Source organism: Odontesthes bonariensis, chromosome 4, assembly GCF_027942865.1.
Source record: "Odontesthes bonariensis isolate fOdoBon6 chromosome 4, fOdoBon6.hap1, whole genome shotgun sequence".
Lineage (NCBI taxonomy): Eukaryota > Metazoa > Chordata > Actinopteri > Atheriniformes > Atherinopsidae > Odontesthes > Odontesthes bonariensis.
This window is the reverse complement of record NC_134509.1, coordinates 16,012,636-16,029,544: the sequence shown is the minus strand read 5'-3', so window position 1 is coordinate 16,029,544 and position 16,909 is coordinate 16,012,636. Positions and strand designations below refer to the sequence as shown.

Genomic DNA, 16,909 nt, shown 5'->3' with positions numbered 1-16,909 from the left:
CAGTTGTAATATTTTTTTCTGTGTGCATTTGTCCTGTTCCACAGAAGGACTTGAGGAGAGCAATGTGACTGTGAGTATCTCTGAATGGCTCCAGTTTCTTTTTTTTCCTCCTTCCATCCTTAAATTTGATCCTATCCTGATCCTTTGTCTTCATTGGTCACTGTAGTTGCTGTCGTCAGACTTGTATTTTCACCTTTCCTCTCTCTCTGTCCTTTTGCTCCGTATATATGTATGTTTTTGGCGTGTGTGTTTGTGTGTGTATGTGTGTGGGATCGTATGTCGGGTCTGGGTAGATTGAGACCCCCATGTTGAACTTGGCTAAACGTGTTAATCACTGGGTCTGGGACCCCAATGAGGAGCGTAAACGATTGGAAAGGTGGCAACAGGAGCAGGAACGCCTCCTACAGGTACTGTGGAGTAATGCCGTGTATGTGCATGGTTCTGCAAATGCTTTGCAGAAACAGGCGACACACTCGCACTGGATGCGTGTGTATATGTGTACGTTTTATGTGTGTGTGTCGTATGTGCTGTTATACGTGTTGTATTTAACACAAACAGTGTTTTGTCATTAGGAAGAATACCAGAGAGAACAAGAGAAGCTGAAGAAGGAATGGGAGAAAGCACAGCTAGAGGTGCAGGAGGAGGAGAGAAAACACAACGAAGAGGTACAAACCCTTCCAGACAGTCTGAAAATAAGAAAACATTTTTTCTTGCTTTGTTTGTCTTGTATTTTCCTTTGTTTGATTGTTACGTCCTTGTTTCTTCCAGGAGAGACGTATTCTAGAAGAAACTGTCACGCCTCTCAGTCCCCCCGGTTTGTTGCACCAGCCGCCAGGACACACAGCGACTACTTTGTCTGCGACAGAAGACGACAACATAAGAGGAAGAAATGTGTTTGTGCAGGAGAATGGGCAAAAACTCCCCACTGGCAACGAGGATCAGCATGCTTCAAAGCTGCATTTTTTCCAGGGTGAGGAAGAACTAAGAGTCACTGATGTGTAGAGGGAGTGCAGATGTTTGGATGCACAGCTCACACATTGTCCAGGATCAGAGTTTTTTCCACATCATTCTTTATTTTTTATGTATATTTTTGTAGATTCTGCATGTGATGGTGAACCTTCAGTGAATCAGGAAGCGTGGAAAACATCTTCCCTGGACCGCAACTCTCAGCTGAACCAGACACAGAGTGTTAAAAGGTGAGTGTACATGAGGATTTTACAGTGTGCACTCATTGAGTTAAATTACAGGAAATACTACATTTATATGTTTTATTTCTATAAGTATATCCTCGCTTCAGACTTCACCATAATGTGTGAGCCCGTCTTAAAAGAGGACAAAGTGTAGATCTGTGGATATGCAGTAAGACATGTTTTCATGATGAACAACAACTTTAGATGTGGAGCGTCAACAAAAACTGATACATTCCTCAAAGATGCATAGTATAATATGACTCAATGTCATTCAGTCATAAACAAACACATACAGTACATAATGAGCAAAATATGAACTTATCAGGAAGCGTTACAATGTTTTACTTTAACGTTGATAGATGACAGGTACATATTATATATTTACATCTCATTTTACCAAAGGAGCTTCTAACATTTCTTCTTTTTTTTTTTAATGTACATCAGATCAGGATCACATGACGTTGTGACGAGTAAACAGCAGTGCTCCCCTTCAACACCTCAGCCTCCCTCACCCAGCAGGTAGTGATACTGACACACAAATAAATATTTAAAAAAAACAGAAATCTATGGATTTGAGTTGAGAAGGCAGAGCCCATACATGAAAAACTGTGTTGTCCTGTTTGTTTTCTTTGTGTAGGTGTGTAAGTGGGAAGCGACTGTGTTCTGGGTGTTCCACACCCCTGGGAAAAGGAGCTGCAATGATCATTGATACTCTGGGACTGTTTTTCCACATACAGTGTTTCAAGGTACTGTTTATAGTGGGACACGAGGAGCAGCTCGTCCATTTAAGAAGATGACGCTTGATAGTTCATAAAAACAAAAATTCACAAGAGTTGCTGAAGAAACGCAGGGATTCAAAGTGTCTGTTACATTTATAGTTGCAGCTCAAATAAACTTTCTGTAAGTCTTACAAACAGTGGCGCACACTGAGCAGAATTAGAATGATTCAAAACATGCACCTCTTATAATTCGGGGGTTCAGTATATATTTTCTATTCCAGTGAGTTGTAGTTGTGATTGGCAACTGACTTTTTGTCCCAGGTTTTAAACCGCTGTTCGTCCATTGATGATTAATCTTTTCATGCTTACGTGAAGTTGATTTTTGGACCTATCGTGTAGCTCAAAACCTTTTCCCAATTCCCTTAGCTTTGGAGTTATGTCGGCATATTCCTTGCATTCGAGCGAGAGATTACAGCGATAAAGGGCAGATTTCAATTGTGTCCTCACTCTCAGCAAAGCTTAGTATGATTGCTCTTCAATCATCAGGTTCCGCATACATGTATATAAGAGTCTCTGCTGGCATCACTCAGCAAACAGTGAAATCGCTTTGCTGTGCCAGTCAGTCTAGTTAGTGTTATTTTAAGTCTCTTTGTCAGTGGAGGAAGAAGCATTATGAGGAATTACTAAAGCAAAAGTATTACTCACAAAACACTGTGCAAATACTCCTTCACATTTTATTTGATGGAAACTATCCCATGTGACTACTGTACATCATTATAATGTCCATGTAACAATTTAAGAGTAGTAGATGGGGGTTAAGTTCATTGATATTATTAGATATCAGGCTGTAACTTCTGGTTATTAATCTGCTGATATTTTTCTCATTTGATTTACTCAGAATGTCAGAAAATATTCTCTGAGCACAAAGAGACGCCATCATAATGTTTGCTTTGTTCAGATCTCTAACAGAAAAATGGCAGCAAGTTCATAGCTTTTAAAATGTTGTTTGTTTGTTTTGTTTTTTTTACAAAAGAAATGAATTAAACTATTTAAAAAAGTGGTTTCTTATTAGCATGTCAGCTTTGCTTTTATGTAAGATTTAATATTTTTATAGATTCAGGATTTCTTATAACTTTCGCACCTAATTCATGTGAAAATCTTATTTAAAAAGTAATTAAGTCAGTCAGGTAAATGAGGTGAGGTTAAGAGAACAATGTATTTCTCTACAAATGTTGGGGAGTTGAAGGAATTCTGGAATTATTCTACAGAAAGCACCATTTAAGAGATTATTGTTGAAGATTTTATTCCGGTGGATTATGACCCCAACCAACTTCAGTCTATTTGGGTTCGCAGTTGTATGTTACACACTCCACTTCAAACACATTATGCACATTATTTGACAACCTTTTAACTTGTGGCAGTGCAAAAATGAGTAAAGCCTTTGTACATCATGATTACCTCCAAAGTAGAAGGCATGTGTAAAAAGATGTGAAATGTCTTAAACCATAACTCTTGTGTTTAATGTTTGTAAATCATATTCTTTGCTTCAGTGTGGAGTGTGCAAAGGGCAGCTGGGGGACGCCACAGCAGGGACTGACGTGCGGATCCGCAGTGGACAGCTGAACTGTCACGAATGCTACATTGCATCTCGGGGTGAGATATACAAGACTGATACACGTACTTAGTTTTACATTAGTTGTAAAAACCAGCCATTAGGTTGACCACGTTTGTATATTTTCGGGAAAAAAGTCTGTTAAGGTGTTTGTGGTACAGAGCAAAAATTACACTATTATGTACTTGATAAGAAGAAGAGAGACCAGCCACGCACCTCAGTGTTTATCAAGAAGCTGCTATCATAATGTGGAGCGACTGTAAAGGGAAAGGTGTGTCTGATTGAAAAAAGAAAATGTCAACAGGTCCACACAGTTAAGAGCATTTCCTGTTGTATTTTGTCCTCATTCAAACGTGTATTTATCTGAATTGTTTGTACCAACCGTCGCTCAAAACAGCGTTCTGATTTAAACTGTACAGCTGTACTGAACAGCGTTCTAAATTTGTACATCTCTGAAAGGATTTAATGGGAATGACGTCATTAACACACAGCAAATGATTCAGAACATAACTGAAAAGACCTTTAAAACTCAAACACATACCTTTCATTCATATAACAGCTTGGCTTGATAGAAATTTAGTTTTCAAACCTTTAAACGCTTCCTGACCATTACGTCACCCTCACTATTCTAATCTTAAAACAGCCTTTAAATCAAAGCCTACTTTCTACGCTAACTTCAGCTCACATTCTTTCTTCTAACAAATTGGCTCCAACATCACTGAGAACTGACAAACCTTCTGAAAACAGCCTAATGTTTCAAACACACGTCTTTGTGTTTGTTTGCAGGCAGAGGTCAGCCCACCACACTATGATGACCATGTTTTGGAACTGGAGCCTCATCATCACAGGCGGTTATTGGAAGGGGGAACAATTCCAGAGCCTTAGGTCACATTCTGGACATTCTGGAATAGTCGTGGAATCATCCGAGCTTTGCAAACATTCTGCTTTGTTCCTCCCATGAAATGCACAAACAGCTTGGATAGATGTTCATGACAGAGAAGCTGAGCTGACGTGTGGATTTAATGACGCAATACAATTGATGTACTTCTTAACTGTACACATCTATACACTTATTTTTAAGGTGTGTAGCATGGATGTTATAAAGAAAACAGTATGTTTAGGCCTTTGCACATCAATACCAGGATCTCCTCTGTCACAAGCAACATATATTACACTGAAAGCTGAACACTACTTGGTCCCTCAGTCTTGACTCATCAACTCCTGCTTGTGCTCTGATTATGTGCTGATCATGTACTCCACTCTCTAATTGTGATGCAAAGTGGTTGGGTTGGATAACCTGAGGTAGCTTGACTATTGTAATGCCTTACGCATACCTTTTCATTAATTTGGGGTTTTGGGTTTACAATTTTGCATGAAACAGGAACATATTTAAGTTATTCTGAGTATTGCTCAGATGGACAATGAGTAGTTACTTTCTCAGCGTTGGAACTTAAACTGTCTTCTTCTATGTTGTACATCTTTATAATAATTTTGAAGATTTGGGAATCTGGCTAACTTACGCAAGCTTTTTCTTTATTATTCATTTTTATCTAAATAAGAATGCATGTTATTAAGTAATAATACATACTCTCTGCATTTTGAATATGTTCCCTTTAGGATGTTTTAGCTGTTCTTTCATCTCATAGACAGTCTGCATTTGAATCAGTGCCTTATGTAATGAATGGAAAGGCGAGAGTATTTCACACACACACACACACACACACACACACTGACCTCTGGGTCTAGGCACATTGTGTGTGGGTGTGTCTGTGGGTGTCCGTTATTAGTGTGTGCATTTATTGATGTGAATGCATTGTGTGATTTGACTTGAAACACAGTTCCATACCAGCAGAAAAATGTTCAATGTATCAGCCTTTCCTAATCTTTTTCTGTCCCTTCCAGCTCGCCTGATGAACTAAAACCAATGGCACAAAGTTATTTGCTGCTTCCCTGTTATTCCAACTTTTTTGACAATTCAGTGTCCTAAAATCTCTCCTCATCTGCCTCTATCACAAACGTTGCCTCCTTAGAGTACGAGCTGACTCACTCTTTCCTCTGTCTTATATCCATCAAGACATCCAACAGCGTCTTCATCCCACCGAGGAACAAAGCGCAGTTTGTTGTATTTTATAGCAACTGTATGTTTATCAATAAAATATTTTAAATGAGTTTTTTATTTACTTTCTTTCTTTACTCAACCCAAATTAACCTTAAGCAATAATTTCTATGAATTTATTTAAGAAATGTCCCTACTTTGATCAACATGTACATTACTGTTTCAATTTTTTTATACAATAACTTTATGTTTTGGAAGAAAATCAGAGGTGTAAAAACAAATTCAATGACCTGTTAGATTATGTGACCCAAATACTGAAGGAGTGGCCCACCGGTATGACAATTGCATACATACTTTGTCCTACCTTATTTCATACTCTCATGTATGAGCTATGCTCTAAAAACTCCTTTAAACTTTAGAGTATTTAGATATGCTCACAACTGATAGCCGGTGGCCAAAAATTGTGATCCTGAAATATTCTCAGAAAAGGGAGAAGATCACGAATTTTGTCAAAAATGTATTTGTGTGGAACAATTTTTTCAGATTATTTTCATTCCACCGTTAGATATTGACAAACGTCAATTCCACAAACAACACCCAGAGTTAAATAACTGGCATGCAAAATGAATGCAAAAAGTTCAATAAATTATTTCAAGTGATTACAAATCTTTATCAGATCAGAGAATTTGCTGTTACATCGGAACTATCAAGCTAGGAAAAGAATGTTAACAGAGAACGGACAAAGAAAAAGGGGGAACCGGAAGTTTACGTTTACCGCCCTTGCAACAGATATGTTAACTTATGTTGTTTGTTGTTACACTTGCTCTTTAAAAGCCTGAAAGAAATGGATCCAAAAGGACCATCGGTTTATACCGTATGTACCTATCATTTAACGTTAACTGGTTGTCATGTCAACGGCTAACTAGCCAGCTAGCATGGGAACTAGCTAGCGCTACTCTCTTTTGTTGCGTACCAACAACTGCGTCTGTTGTGTCTGTTGTACATATGCATTTTAGCAAAATGTCAGCTCTAAACCGATCTCGCGTCTGCTAAGACTTATCTTTGTGGTCATGTATATCAGTTTCTCTTTCATTTACTTGCACATAAACTATATATAGTCATTTTTTTACTCTCTATGACTGCATTTGTGTGCCATCGGGTGGTGAAACTGGACATAAAATTATGAATTCAAGAAACTGTCCAGACAGACGCAACGTTATATAGTTTTTAAAAAAAGGGACAAATGTCCCTCTATCTAAGTCATACTCTGCTCAGTAGGTAATTTAAAAAAAAGTGGTGATTCAGTTGTTAATATTGTCCCAAAGGGAAGAGGGTAGACCCCCTCATCCCCTTTTAGAATAAATTCTCACTGTGAAGATCTCTTCATTTTAGCAGGCAGGTTCATCAGCAGATGTGAACCGAAGCTTAGAGGAAGACTCCTTGGTGGATGGACCGCTGATCTCTGCTGATGCCCTCCACTCTGCTATCAGGAGAGAGTTTCAGGCTGTGCCAACACCCTGCCATGCCACTCTGCTGTCTCTACTGCATGTATGATATGCACATATGCAATCACACCTTATTAACAACATTTTTCTGTGAATCTTATTTCTGTTCGATGTTATGACGTACTTTTGCCACAGTACCTTCAATTATAGCCGCCATAAGACATTGCTTTGTCATTGATCTTTCAAGAAAATAGTCAGCAGAATCGTTGTTGTTAGGTACTTTTTGCTCTGCTTTTGAAGCGTGCTCCGACTAGTGCGGCACATCTGAATGCATTTTTCCACTCTAGCTTCTAATCCTGGTCAATTTTTTTTTGTTTGTTTACGATAATGGTCAAAATATGTCTTTGTCTGTGACAAAATCCCAGGATACGTCTGTCTCACTTCCTCTGCTTTCTCTGTTTCTTTTTAGGTTCTGTATGTCGTGTTGTCGATATGTGTGGCTGTGCTGTGTGTGCTGAAGTTTGGCCAAGAGGAGATGTGTATGAGTATTTTGAATAATGTGAAGGGCGACAGTGTCATCGTGTTCGGGAAGGCCGGTTTGTGGATGCTGGTGCTGATATTCACTGGCTGCGTGCAGCACCACCACAACAGAGTACGAAGCAGAGGATACCTGAGATTTTACAGACAGACACAGGGGCTGAAACATGTGCCACTCACCATTCACTCTGCAGGTAGAGCAGCTCACATATTGGGAAAGTGTGTAAGAATTTACTGTTCATGTCGAGGTTAGTGTTCTCCACAAGGTGGCAGTAAAGTGTTTGTATTTTTTCTTTTTTATGTGAACAGGAAATGTCCTGATACTGGTTCTTCTGGCCACAAAATTATCACAGACTGTACGCACCTATGCACTGCTCATCGTTCTCGGGTTGGAGCTCTTGGTGGCTGTACCATGCCTGCTCTATTACACAGGTACACTCATGACACTTATTACTTTTAAGACAATCTAACTCAGGAACTGAAGCTTGGCTCTTTTGAAAGACTGCAGACTGAGGTAAGGATTGAAAGCATGTGTAAAGATAGAAATTTTGAAAAAAAAAAGCACACATATGCAAAGGATTGCCCTCCCAAAAGCATCAAAGGGGACCCTCACCCCGTCCCCAGTTTCCATCTTATCAAGGCACACATCTACCTCCCCATGCAGCATTCTATATACATGTAATCAATTTTACCCACTCGTAAATCCTCTTTCGCCACAATACCTTCTGAATAGATTCACACTAAAATTTGAGTGAAGACGTTACCTTCTGAATAAATTTTATTAATTTAAAAACCATATTTAGCTGCTCTCTGACAGATCTAAAGCAGATGGGGGAAAAAGAAAGATAAACAAAGGAAAAGCTAGAACTTAATTTGACTTCCTAAACATTCATTCCATTGACATTGTATGTCAAGTTAATCAGTATTTTGTAATGGCAGTATGTGCTTAAAATGTATGGGCTAGAGCAGAATACCTCTTTCTGTAAACACTCTTATAACACACACGTAGGGGACATGTTTTCCAAGCAGACTCTCTATACTATAATAGGCAAAACTACACATTGGTGGTGCCCAATGAGGTCTGTATTTGATCCACATATGCCCCAAAACATGGCCCACGTTCAGCTTTTGAGATGTGTTTTTTGCCCCCCAGATTGAGGATGCACAGTGCTTTTTTTTCCTTGAAGCTAACCTAGATTATTGACGTTTGTGTTGGCTTCACAAAAAAACCCAACTTTGAAACGACCTTAAGTTTCTTTGTCGCATTACCAGGTTCCCTTTTCCACTTTGGGACTAATATTATGGACTATTTTTCAGTCAGTTCACATTCAGTAGCTAATTTAAGAAGCTGATTGTGTTCATCATTCCAGTGTTGCAGTCCCACCTATTGTTTGATTTTCCTGTCAATATTGGCTGTAATATCAGCTGTCTTACACAGAGAGACACACCTTGCAGATTACTTTACACTTTATACACACACACACACACACACACACACACTACCCCCACTCTGTGTCTGAGCATATTTGCATTACAATACCTGCCCTGCCCTTTTCAGACTCGACAGCATGACAATCAACCATTCAGCTCCCCGTCCATCCTCCCTCTCTCTGCCTATCTGCTGATTCTTTGCTTCTGACACAAGCAGCATGCAAACTTTTCTGAATGATAACCATGCCTGTCTATGTGTCTATTGTCCGTCTTTTTCCTGTGTTTTACAGCTCGAGAACGAATTGGTGAAGTTTAGTTTAACTCTATGCGGTACGATGCTGCGGTTGAGTCGCTTTGTTGCAACTGACATGAAGTAACATGCATTGGCTGGAGAGAAAAAAAAATCTCCTTTTGTGATGCTGTTCATGGTTTAAAACCCTTATTGTTGCCCTTGTTCACTTTAGTTTTAAGTCATGGTATGAGGCAGTGGAAAAGCCGCTGTCATGACTTAACCGTCTGGCTATTACAGTTCATAGAACTAGAAATAGTTGTGAGAAGTAGAGGGTGGGTTGTAAAAGTCAAGACATGCATAAAACACTTCTTATGCATGCATTGAACAAAACAGGATTGCCATCGGATGCTTAGACATTAGTCAAACTGTGGTTGCCATGATGTCTTAAAATATCTATATTGGCTTGCTATATTACAAGTCACTGGCACCGTTGTGGGAGGATGGTTTTACTGAACTGGTTCAGACTTTTTTTGTTAAACTCACTCTGAATTTGTCCTGTAATTGTAACAATGTGGGGTTGAAGAAGACCGGACCAAAATACGGGACACACAGAAGTCTTTAGGCACTGCAAGGTCAGGACAACCAAGAAAGTTCATGAATGAGCGACGGGAAACCTAAAAAAGTTACAAGGCCGATAGAGAACAGGAACCAGAAAGGAGCGCCTTCAGGTCGACTGTTGACTTTATGAGTGAACATAAGTCAGCGTCCTGTTGTTCGTTTGTTCGTGCCAGCCAAGCACATGGGCTCTCAGCCAGAATCGTGACGTGAACGTTATGACTAAGTGTAATTTCTGCAACATTTTCCAGATGCTGTAAACATTTGTTCATCAGCTGCTTTTCTCGACTTTCTGATAGGAAACTCCTGCTTTTCCTTTGAAGTTATACTTTTAAAAAAAAATTTTTAGTTATCTTTTTTTAAACACTCCTCTGACAGGTGTGCAAATACATTACAAGCATGGTCACAATAATTTAGCGTGTTAGAAAAGACAAGTTAATGGTCTATTCACTGCTTTTGCAGTCAGTAGATGTCCTCGGACAAAGTTGCTGCTTTTCGGTAATCTTAGATTCCCACAGACATCCTAAAATGATAACAGCAAAAGGAATGAATAAGTTAATACCTTCATGAGCCTTGTATGTTCCAATCAGAAAATCCCGTAAAAAGTCCCAGAAGCCCAGCTTCAGTTTTGAGTTGTACTAAAACATGATACCAACCTCGCACATAGTACGACCTCAGTATGTGACTGTGAATGACAAACAACCGGATGATATAAAGTCCTAATAATGCAGATTTTTGACCACACCAATATTTAGATATTTGAGAAGCTGAAAGCAGAGAATGAAAGTTTTGACGAAAAACAAGTTTGAATGCTCTGAAATAAGGCAGGTTCTTGAAAAGGTGGGGTATTAAAAGCACATTAGTACAGGTCCTTAGGTGTTGTTATGTGTAAAATATTTGTGTGGGGGCAGATAGTAAAGAAAATTTCTGCGTTGGCCAGTGGCAACTAACACATCAGCCCTCCTCATGAAGGAAAACCGCTGTTAAAGATGCTGGAACAGAGGATATTGATATTGAAGAATCTGTATTGAAAGGAAATCCATATTGAAGGTGTGTTTGGCAGCTAAAGGGCACAGATTGCAGGAGGAGATACCGGAGGGCGAAGGAGATAAGAAGCACAAGGATTTAACTTAGCCAAAGGGTAGCCCTCTGCCCCCTCCACGAGGGAGACACGCGTGCATTGTCCCTGTGTTTACAGTGCTGGTGATCCAGTGCGAGTGGGGGGGTATCTCTGTTCGCTTGTTGCATTCCTGCTCAGATCAGCTCAGTCAGGCACGACGCAAACCGAGCGACGCCTCGCAATATAAACCCAGCACAGACACTCACACACACCCACTGCAGATGCAGAGTCAAGTTGACATTGGTGATGTCAGGAAAATAAATTATTTTTAGGGACACAGAGGGAGATGTAATGCCTGCAGCTATGAAGTCCATACAGGAAGGCCTCGTTCAACTTCTCTTTGAAGTGCATACTGATTGCAAGTGTGTGTCTGTGCTTGTGTGTGTGTGTGTGTGTCTTTGAGGTTTTCTGTATGTTTCTGCCTCTCATTTCAACATGAATACACTGTCCTCTATAGAGCTCCATGCACATCAAAGCCATGCCATGGCCTTCAAAGGCTCAACTTAGAATACATCTTTCTCTGCTGCCTGGCCAGAACTTAGTGTAAGCACTGCAGGGCACATAGCACACACACACACACACACACACACACACACACACACACACACACACACACACACACACACACACACACACACACACATATGCTGATACTAGATCCCACACACAACCCATTCTACTATAAGACGTGTGAGAAAGATTGACGTCATGTCTGTGTCAGCCTACCTTACTGAGCACTAATCCCTCATTATTGACATCTACCCTGTTTTATGCTCAGAGCAGGAGATGGATGTTGGACTAAGAATCACAGTTTTACCTGTAGAATGAAATATTAGTGCTGTTTTCTGAATAAATACAATCCTCAATAAAGTAAGAGACGTCTCTCAACCAAGAAGCCTGTTGTCCAAACGTATGTGCACATGGCAACTGTGAACAGAACATCTCAATATGACACTTTGGTTGCATAACAAATATGTGGAGGATGTGTCATAAGGTAAATGTGTTTAGATATGCTCAAATCCTTAAGAAATACTGTACCAGAACTATGAATTTGTTCTAATTCGGCATTTCACTAGACTAGAGTTTAAAGGAACTGTAACTTTGCTTACATTGTGAGCTCATGGTTCGGCGCTCACAACAGGCCAGTTAGCACGGTTACATGTGCATGCGAGTGGAGCTTAATCCAACACAACATGCTTGACATAGCCAATAATAATAAAAAAGCTTAATATTAGTATAGAAAATGCTTCAAACATGCTTCGCGTCAGAGCTGTGGATCTAAACAAGAAATATCTCGCACCATCTTTTGTCTTTTTCTACAGCCTGAGAGCAGAGCCGGTATCTTTCTCTGTGAGCTGTAAATAGCTGTGGACAAATTAGTTTGGGTACATTTCCTTTGTGTTTGCATCCCTTTCCAATCCTTCCTTTTCTATTTCACAGCTCCCACGCATAACACAGTTTAATGAGCAGAGTCAATTTTCTTGTAGGCTCTCATAATATTACTTTGTACTGCATGCATTACACCCAGAAGCCTTTAGCACCCCTTTTCTCCGTTGTCTTTAGGTGGTTTTGTTCAGACTTAAGAATCATTCTATGGTCCCATGTAGTCCCTGGGATCAATTTACTTTCACTTCTTTCACTTCACAACAGGCAGTATTTAGGATGTTGTGCCATTAGTTGTTGGCACCTCCGCAGCTTCCCTGTTATCACCTGGAAATGTGCACTTCTGGGTGGGTGATTGAAGCTTCTCAGAAGGGAGCAGACCTGGTCTGAGCACTGTCTGTCCATCCATGTGAGGGTCTCTTAACAGGAACGTGTGAAATGCGTCACTTCCTTTATAACGCTCCTTCCATCATCAATCCTCATGCACGCATCTGGTTTGAACTCTGCTGTAATATTAAGTCACATTATGACTAACCTTATGTACTTTTGACAATCATGTACGTTTGATTTGAACCAGTGTGAGGCATGTACAGCAAAAATTACTATGATTTCTGCTTTGAAGTCTAAACATGCTGCCATCTTTTTTAAGTTTTCAATCGTTATTCAGTCCCACGTCAAATGACTCTGCAGTAACTGCAGGCTACTCCAAATAGTCAGCCGAAACTCAAAATCTGTTCCACAAGCTCATTTTTACGGAGAACACAGAGCTCAGCGATCCAGGAGTCGGCACAAGTCAATTTTTCTGTTTCACACGGAGGCCATGAAAGCCACCACTGCTCTTCAGAAAGAAAGAAAAAAAGTCAGATTTGTGAAAAACTACTTTGACATCCTGTGGATGGATGATGTAACCTTTTAACAAAATATACAGCACTATTGGCACCAACACTACCTTTTTTTTTTTCCATGTTGTGTATCTCTATTCTGTTGTTTTTTGTTTTTTTCTTTTTTTTTTCTTGTCTCAGTTCTGTTCACTTCCTCACTTGTTTCCTCAAGTGTCTCTCTCGTCCTTTCATCTGCCTCACTCCCTTCACCTGTGTTATTTCCCTCAGTTGTCTTCACTCACCAACCACCCTCTTCTAGATTTAAACTCCTGGTTCCATTCACTCTTTGTCGGATCCTCTGTTCTCTTCAGGTTGTCCTCCCTGTCTTTTTTCAGATTTCATTTTTTTCAGAAACTAGGGTTTACCAGTTTGGTCTGCTTTTTTGTTTTCTAGTGTTCTTTTTGGAAACGGTCATCGGGCTTTGCCTTTTGTTTAAAATAAATAGTTTCTTTTCATTTTACCTCCTGGCTCTCAAGCTGTGTCTGCACCTGGGTCCTCCTTCCTCGCCACCTCCCACACGTGACAGTGGGAGCCTTGAGCATTGAACGGGAAGGTCTTGAACGTTTTTTTTCTCACAGTTCACATTGCACACCGTGTTTGTCGATTTTGTGACTGGATTGAAAAAGGCTCCACTTGTTCCAGCTTGGACTGAGAGATTGCTCAGTGAAAACATTCGATGGTAATTCTACTACCTGTTTCCCCTCTAACTGGACTAAGATACTGCACATATGATATCATATAACAACTAAGTTATCAATATGACTAGAAATTAACATGACATAGAATAGGGATATGAAAAATATATATTAGGATTCATTTGGATTCGCTAATCAGAATTCAAGGAACATAATAGATTAATTGATATTTAAGGATTTACAACTTAAATTATATACGAGTTTCTTTCAGAAATATAACTGAGAAGTAATATCTGAGAAAAGATGGATTTTTTCACTTCAGTAACTAATGTTGTCACTGTACTGGATAACGCAGTTATGGGGAGTGTAAAAGTGTTGATGTGAATCAGTAAGCTGGTAGTGCTCATTTTTCTTAAACAATGTAAACTCAAGTTCTTTGGAAGAACATTTATTGACAAAAATGCTCAAAATGTTTTAACTTTACATTCAGCGTTTCTTTTCTAAGAAACTTAGTGTATGACGGGCTCAGAGCGGGGGTCCAACTCTCCATGGTTATATTTACACACACACACACACACATATATATATATATATATATATATATATATATATATATATATATATATATATAGTAATATGCCTTTTTGACTTGTCATTTTCTACAACAAACACTATTCAAACAGGCTCATCCTTTTCTGCTTTACTCAATTTCACTGCTTTCCAGGAATGTTTCTTTCTCACACATACTTGCCTGCTATTGCTTTATTTACACACACACAAACACACACAGATTTAGGGCCTCATTATGCAGGAATGTGCAGTATTTCTTTGGATTGTGTGAGTGTGTGGAGGCTTGGATGCTGAACTGTAGCAAAGTAAAGACGGCACTTCTTAGAGCCTCCCTGACAATTTCCTCTGGCTAATGACACTCGAGTCTTATCAACACTGAGGCAGCGACTCCCTCAGCTCTTCCTCACACACTTACCCAGTATCCGAAATCCATGGCCTCATTACAGTGCAGACAGAGCCAGGATGTGTTCTGACTCTGACTCATCTTGCTGCAACAGCCCACACACACACACACTTTGCTGCCAGCCCCACCCCATGTGTAAAGGTGTATGTTTAAGGTGTGAGAATTAAAGGTTTGAGTGCAGGATATGGCAGCCTCGAGCACTGAGTGGAGGATATAACTGCTTGTGTGTGTGTTTAGGAGAGGGAGAGGGATGGAAAACAGTTAAAAAAACAAAAAAAAAACAAACGTGTGCCATTTCTCACCTTGGTGAATACAATTGGTCGAAAGCTTTCACTACTCCATAGTGTCTGTGTGTATTTATGCGCCACCATCTACCTAAAACCTGTATTTGATGATTTTGTAAAATAAGAGCCAGTGTGTCTGTGTGTCTTTCCAGTCAAAGTGATGCAGTTCAACAGAGCGAGAGCTGCACCCGACGTGAGCCAAGAAGAGCTTTCACACACCTACAGTGTCACCAGCGTACCAACTGAGACCGGCTTCAGGTACACTAATTTACCGAAAGAGTCCATCAACAAAAGTTTAGCCATTGTTTGATTTGTTTTCTTTCTGCAAACCTCTAAGTTCAGTAGCTTTAACAGTACAGCTTCAGCAACACGCCATTAAAACACTGAGATCTTAAGTGTCCTCGATAATTTTGCCTTTTAGCCAGCATCTTTTTTTAAATCAATCAATTCAGTGCCATCATGAAGTATTGTTTTCCGAACCTAAACTGGCTAGATTTGGTCTAATTCTCATTAGCTTGTTTCTACTAGAACAGACAAACGAAAACACGTCGACTGAATAATTTCACAAGCGTGAAAAGGATGGGAATCATAAGCTAGGGCTCTCACAGTCTCAGCTGAGCAACTGCGTGAGATTTTGCTCAGAAATTGTGGCTGAAAATCATCAGCCTATTGAGACGAGGCGTCAACTCATTGTCGGCAGAAGCGTTTCCAGGCGGTTACATTGTCACTCTGCTCTAATTAAAATCTTAAAGTTCTCATTGCAGTGTGATCTGACAAAATCACTGTTCGAGTATCTTAAAGACGATGTCTGAGCAGTGCACAGAGAAGGTTAGAGCGTCACAGTGTGTCAGACTTCTTTTCTCACACAGTCCAGAACATTAAACGTTGGATGTCCTATGTTTAATATTTTGATTCCCCTGCTGCGCTTGTATGGTGGCATTCGGTCGGCAAATGACGGCCTAACCCCAACTCTCACTGTATATTTCAACTAATCACAGTTGAAAGCAACAATGATTTGCTCTGGTTTACGTCTCCAGCATAAGAAAAACACATTTGTTGAACTTCATTTAGAGAACCGAATACATCTGCACAGTTGCAAATGTGAGGCTGAGCATTGTGCATTAGTGTCCATAACTGCTTGCATCACTCGTATGTGCTTTTATTTACTTTACAGAGGGTCCTCCAGTCTGGAGGAGGTGGTGGAGAAGCAGGCCGACCTGATAGAGTACCTGAAACAGCACAACACATTGCTAAGCAGGAGGCTGCTCAACCTAACTGCTCAGCACTAACGACAGTCGAGACTCTTCCTCTACACCAATCAGCTACACCAAATGCTCAGGACCTGATCATTTTACAGCTTTTGAGTGAAGATCTTAAAGACTAAAGTAAGCAAATGCACCTGAGCACACAGACAGAAACGGCTCCTCTGTGAGGCATCCTCACCTGAGATGGACAGATAACGCACGAGGAGGTGGCCTGAAAGTGGAGGGCAGTTGAAGAGGAAAATGGGAGGTTGGGGGGTGGAGTCGTGGGTCACAGATCAGAGGTGAGGAGTTTTTATCACTGCGTTACGACCTCCGGTGACCCGTGTATGCTGCCGCTTTTGTTTCTCTGAAAGAATCAGAGCCGTAAGATCATCCGCACAAAGGAAGGAGAGGTTATCACTTATCTGAGTCAAACAAATGAGCGTTCTATTTTATCTGCGTGAATGCTATTTTGTGAAAGTTCATTTTACTTTTCTGTTGTTGATTTTGTGTTTTTCTGATTCGATCCCAATAAAATCTTTGGTATTATTA

At 40.1% G+C, this 16,909-nt stretch overlaps 2 protein-coding genes across 9 annotated transcripts in view; both read left to right on the top strand.

Moving 5' to 3' along the window:
* LOC142378556 (uncharacterized) overlaps positions 1–5,684 on the top strand; it is a 31,114-nt gene extending 25,430 nt beyond the window's left edge. For 6 of the 7 annotated variants that reach the window (XM_075463186.1, XM_075463189.1, XM_075463190.1 and 3 more), the window contains 9 exons: positions 45–70; positions 294–407; positions 573–665; positions 769–970; positions 1,097–1,196; positions 1,635–1,709; positions 1,828–1,936; positions 3,460–3,562; positions 4,308–5,684. In XM_075463186.1, coding sequence (XP_075319301.1) covers positions 45–70; positions 294–407; positions 573–665; positions 769–970; positions 1,097–1,196; positions 1,635–1,709; positions 1,828–1,936; positions 3,460–3,562; positions 4,308–4,333 — 848 coding nt within the window. In that variant the 3' untranslated portion in view covers positions 4,334–5,684. The remainder of the gene's footprint in view (positions 1–44; positions 71–293; positions 408–572; positions 666–768; positions 971–1,096; positions 1,197–1,634; positions 1,710–1,827; positions 1,937–3,459; positions 3,563–4,307) is intronic. The other variant, XM_075463188.1, reaches the window with a different exon arrangement.
* A 643-nt stretch (positions 5,685–6,327) lies between these two features.
* Positions 6,328–16,909, top strand: tmem192 (transmembrane protein 192). 2 transcript variants are annotated; one of them, XM_075463182.1, is made up of 6 exons: positions 6,328–6,451; positions 6,973–7,125; positions 7,492–7,753; positions 7,869–7,991; positions 15,266–15,371; positions 16,288–16,909. In XM_075463182.1, exons 1-6 carry the CDS (start codon positions 6,422–6,424, stop codon positions 16,400–16,402), a joined length of 789 nt encoding a protein of 262 aa, XP_075319297.1. In that variant the 5' UTR covers positions 6,328–6,421; the 3' UTR covers positions 16,403–16,909. The 2 variants fall into 2 exon arrangements, with proteins under 2 accessions (XP_075319297.1, XP_075319296.1); XM_075463181.1 differs by having other exon boundaries at positions 6,970–7,125.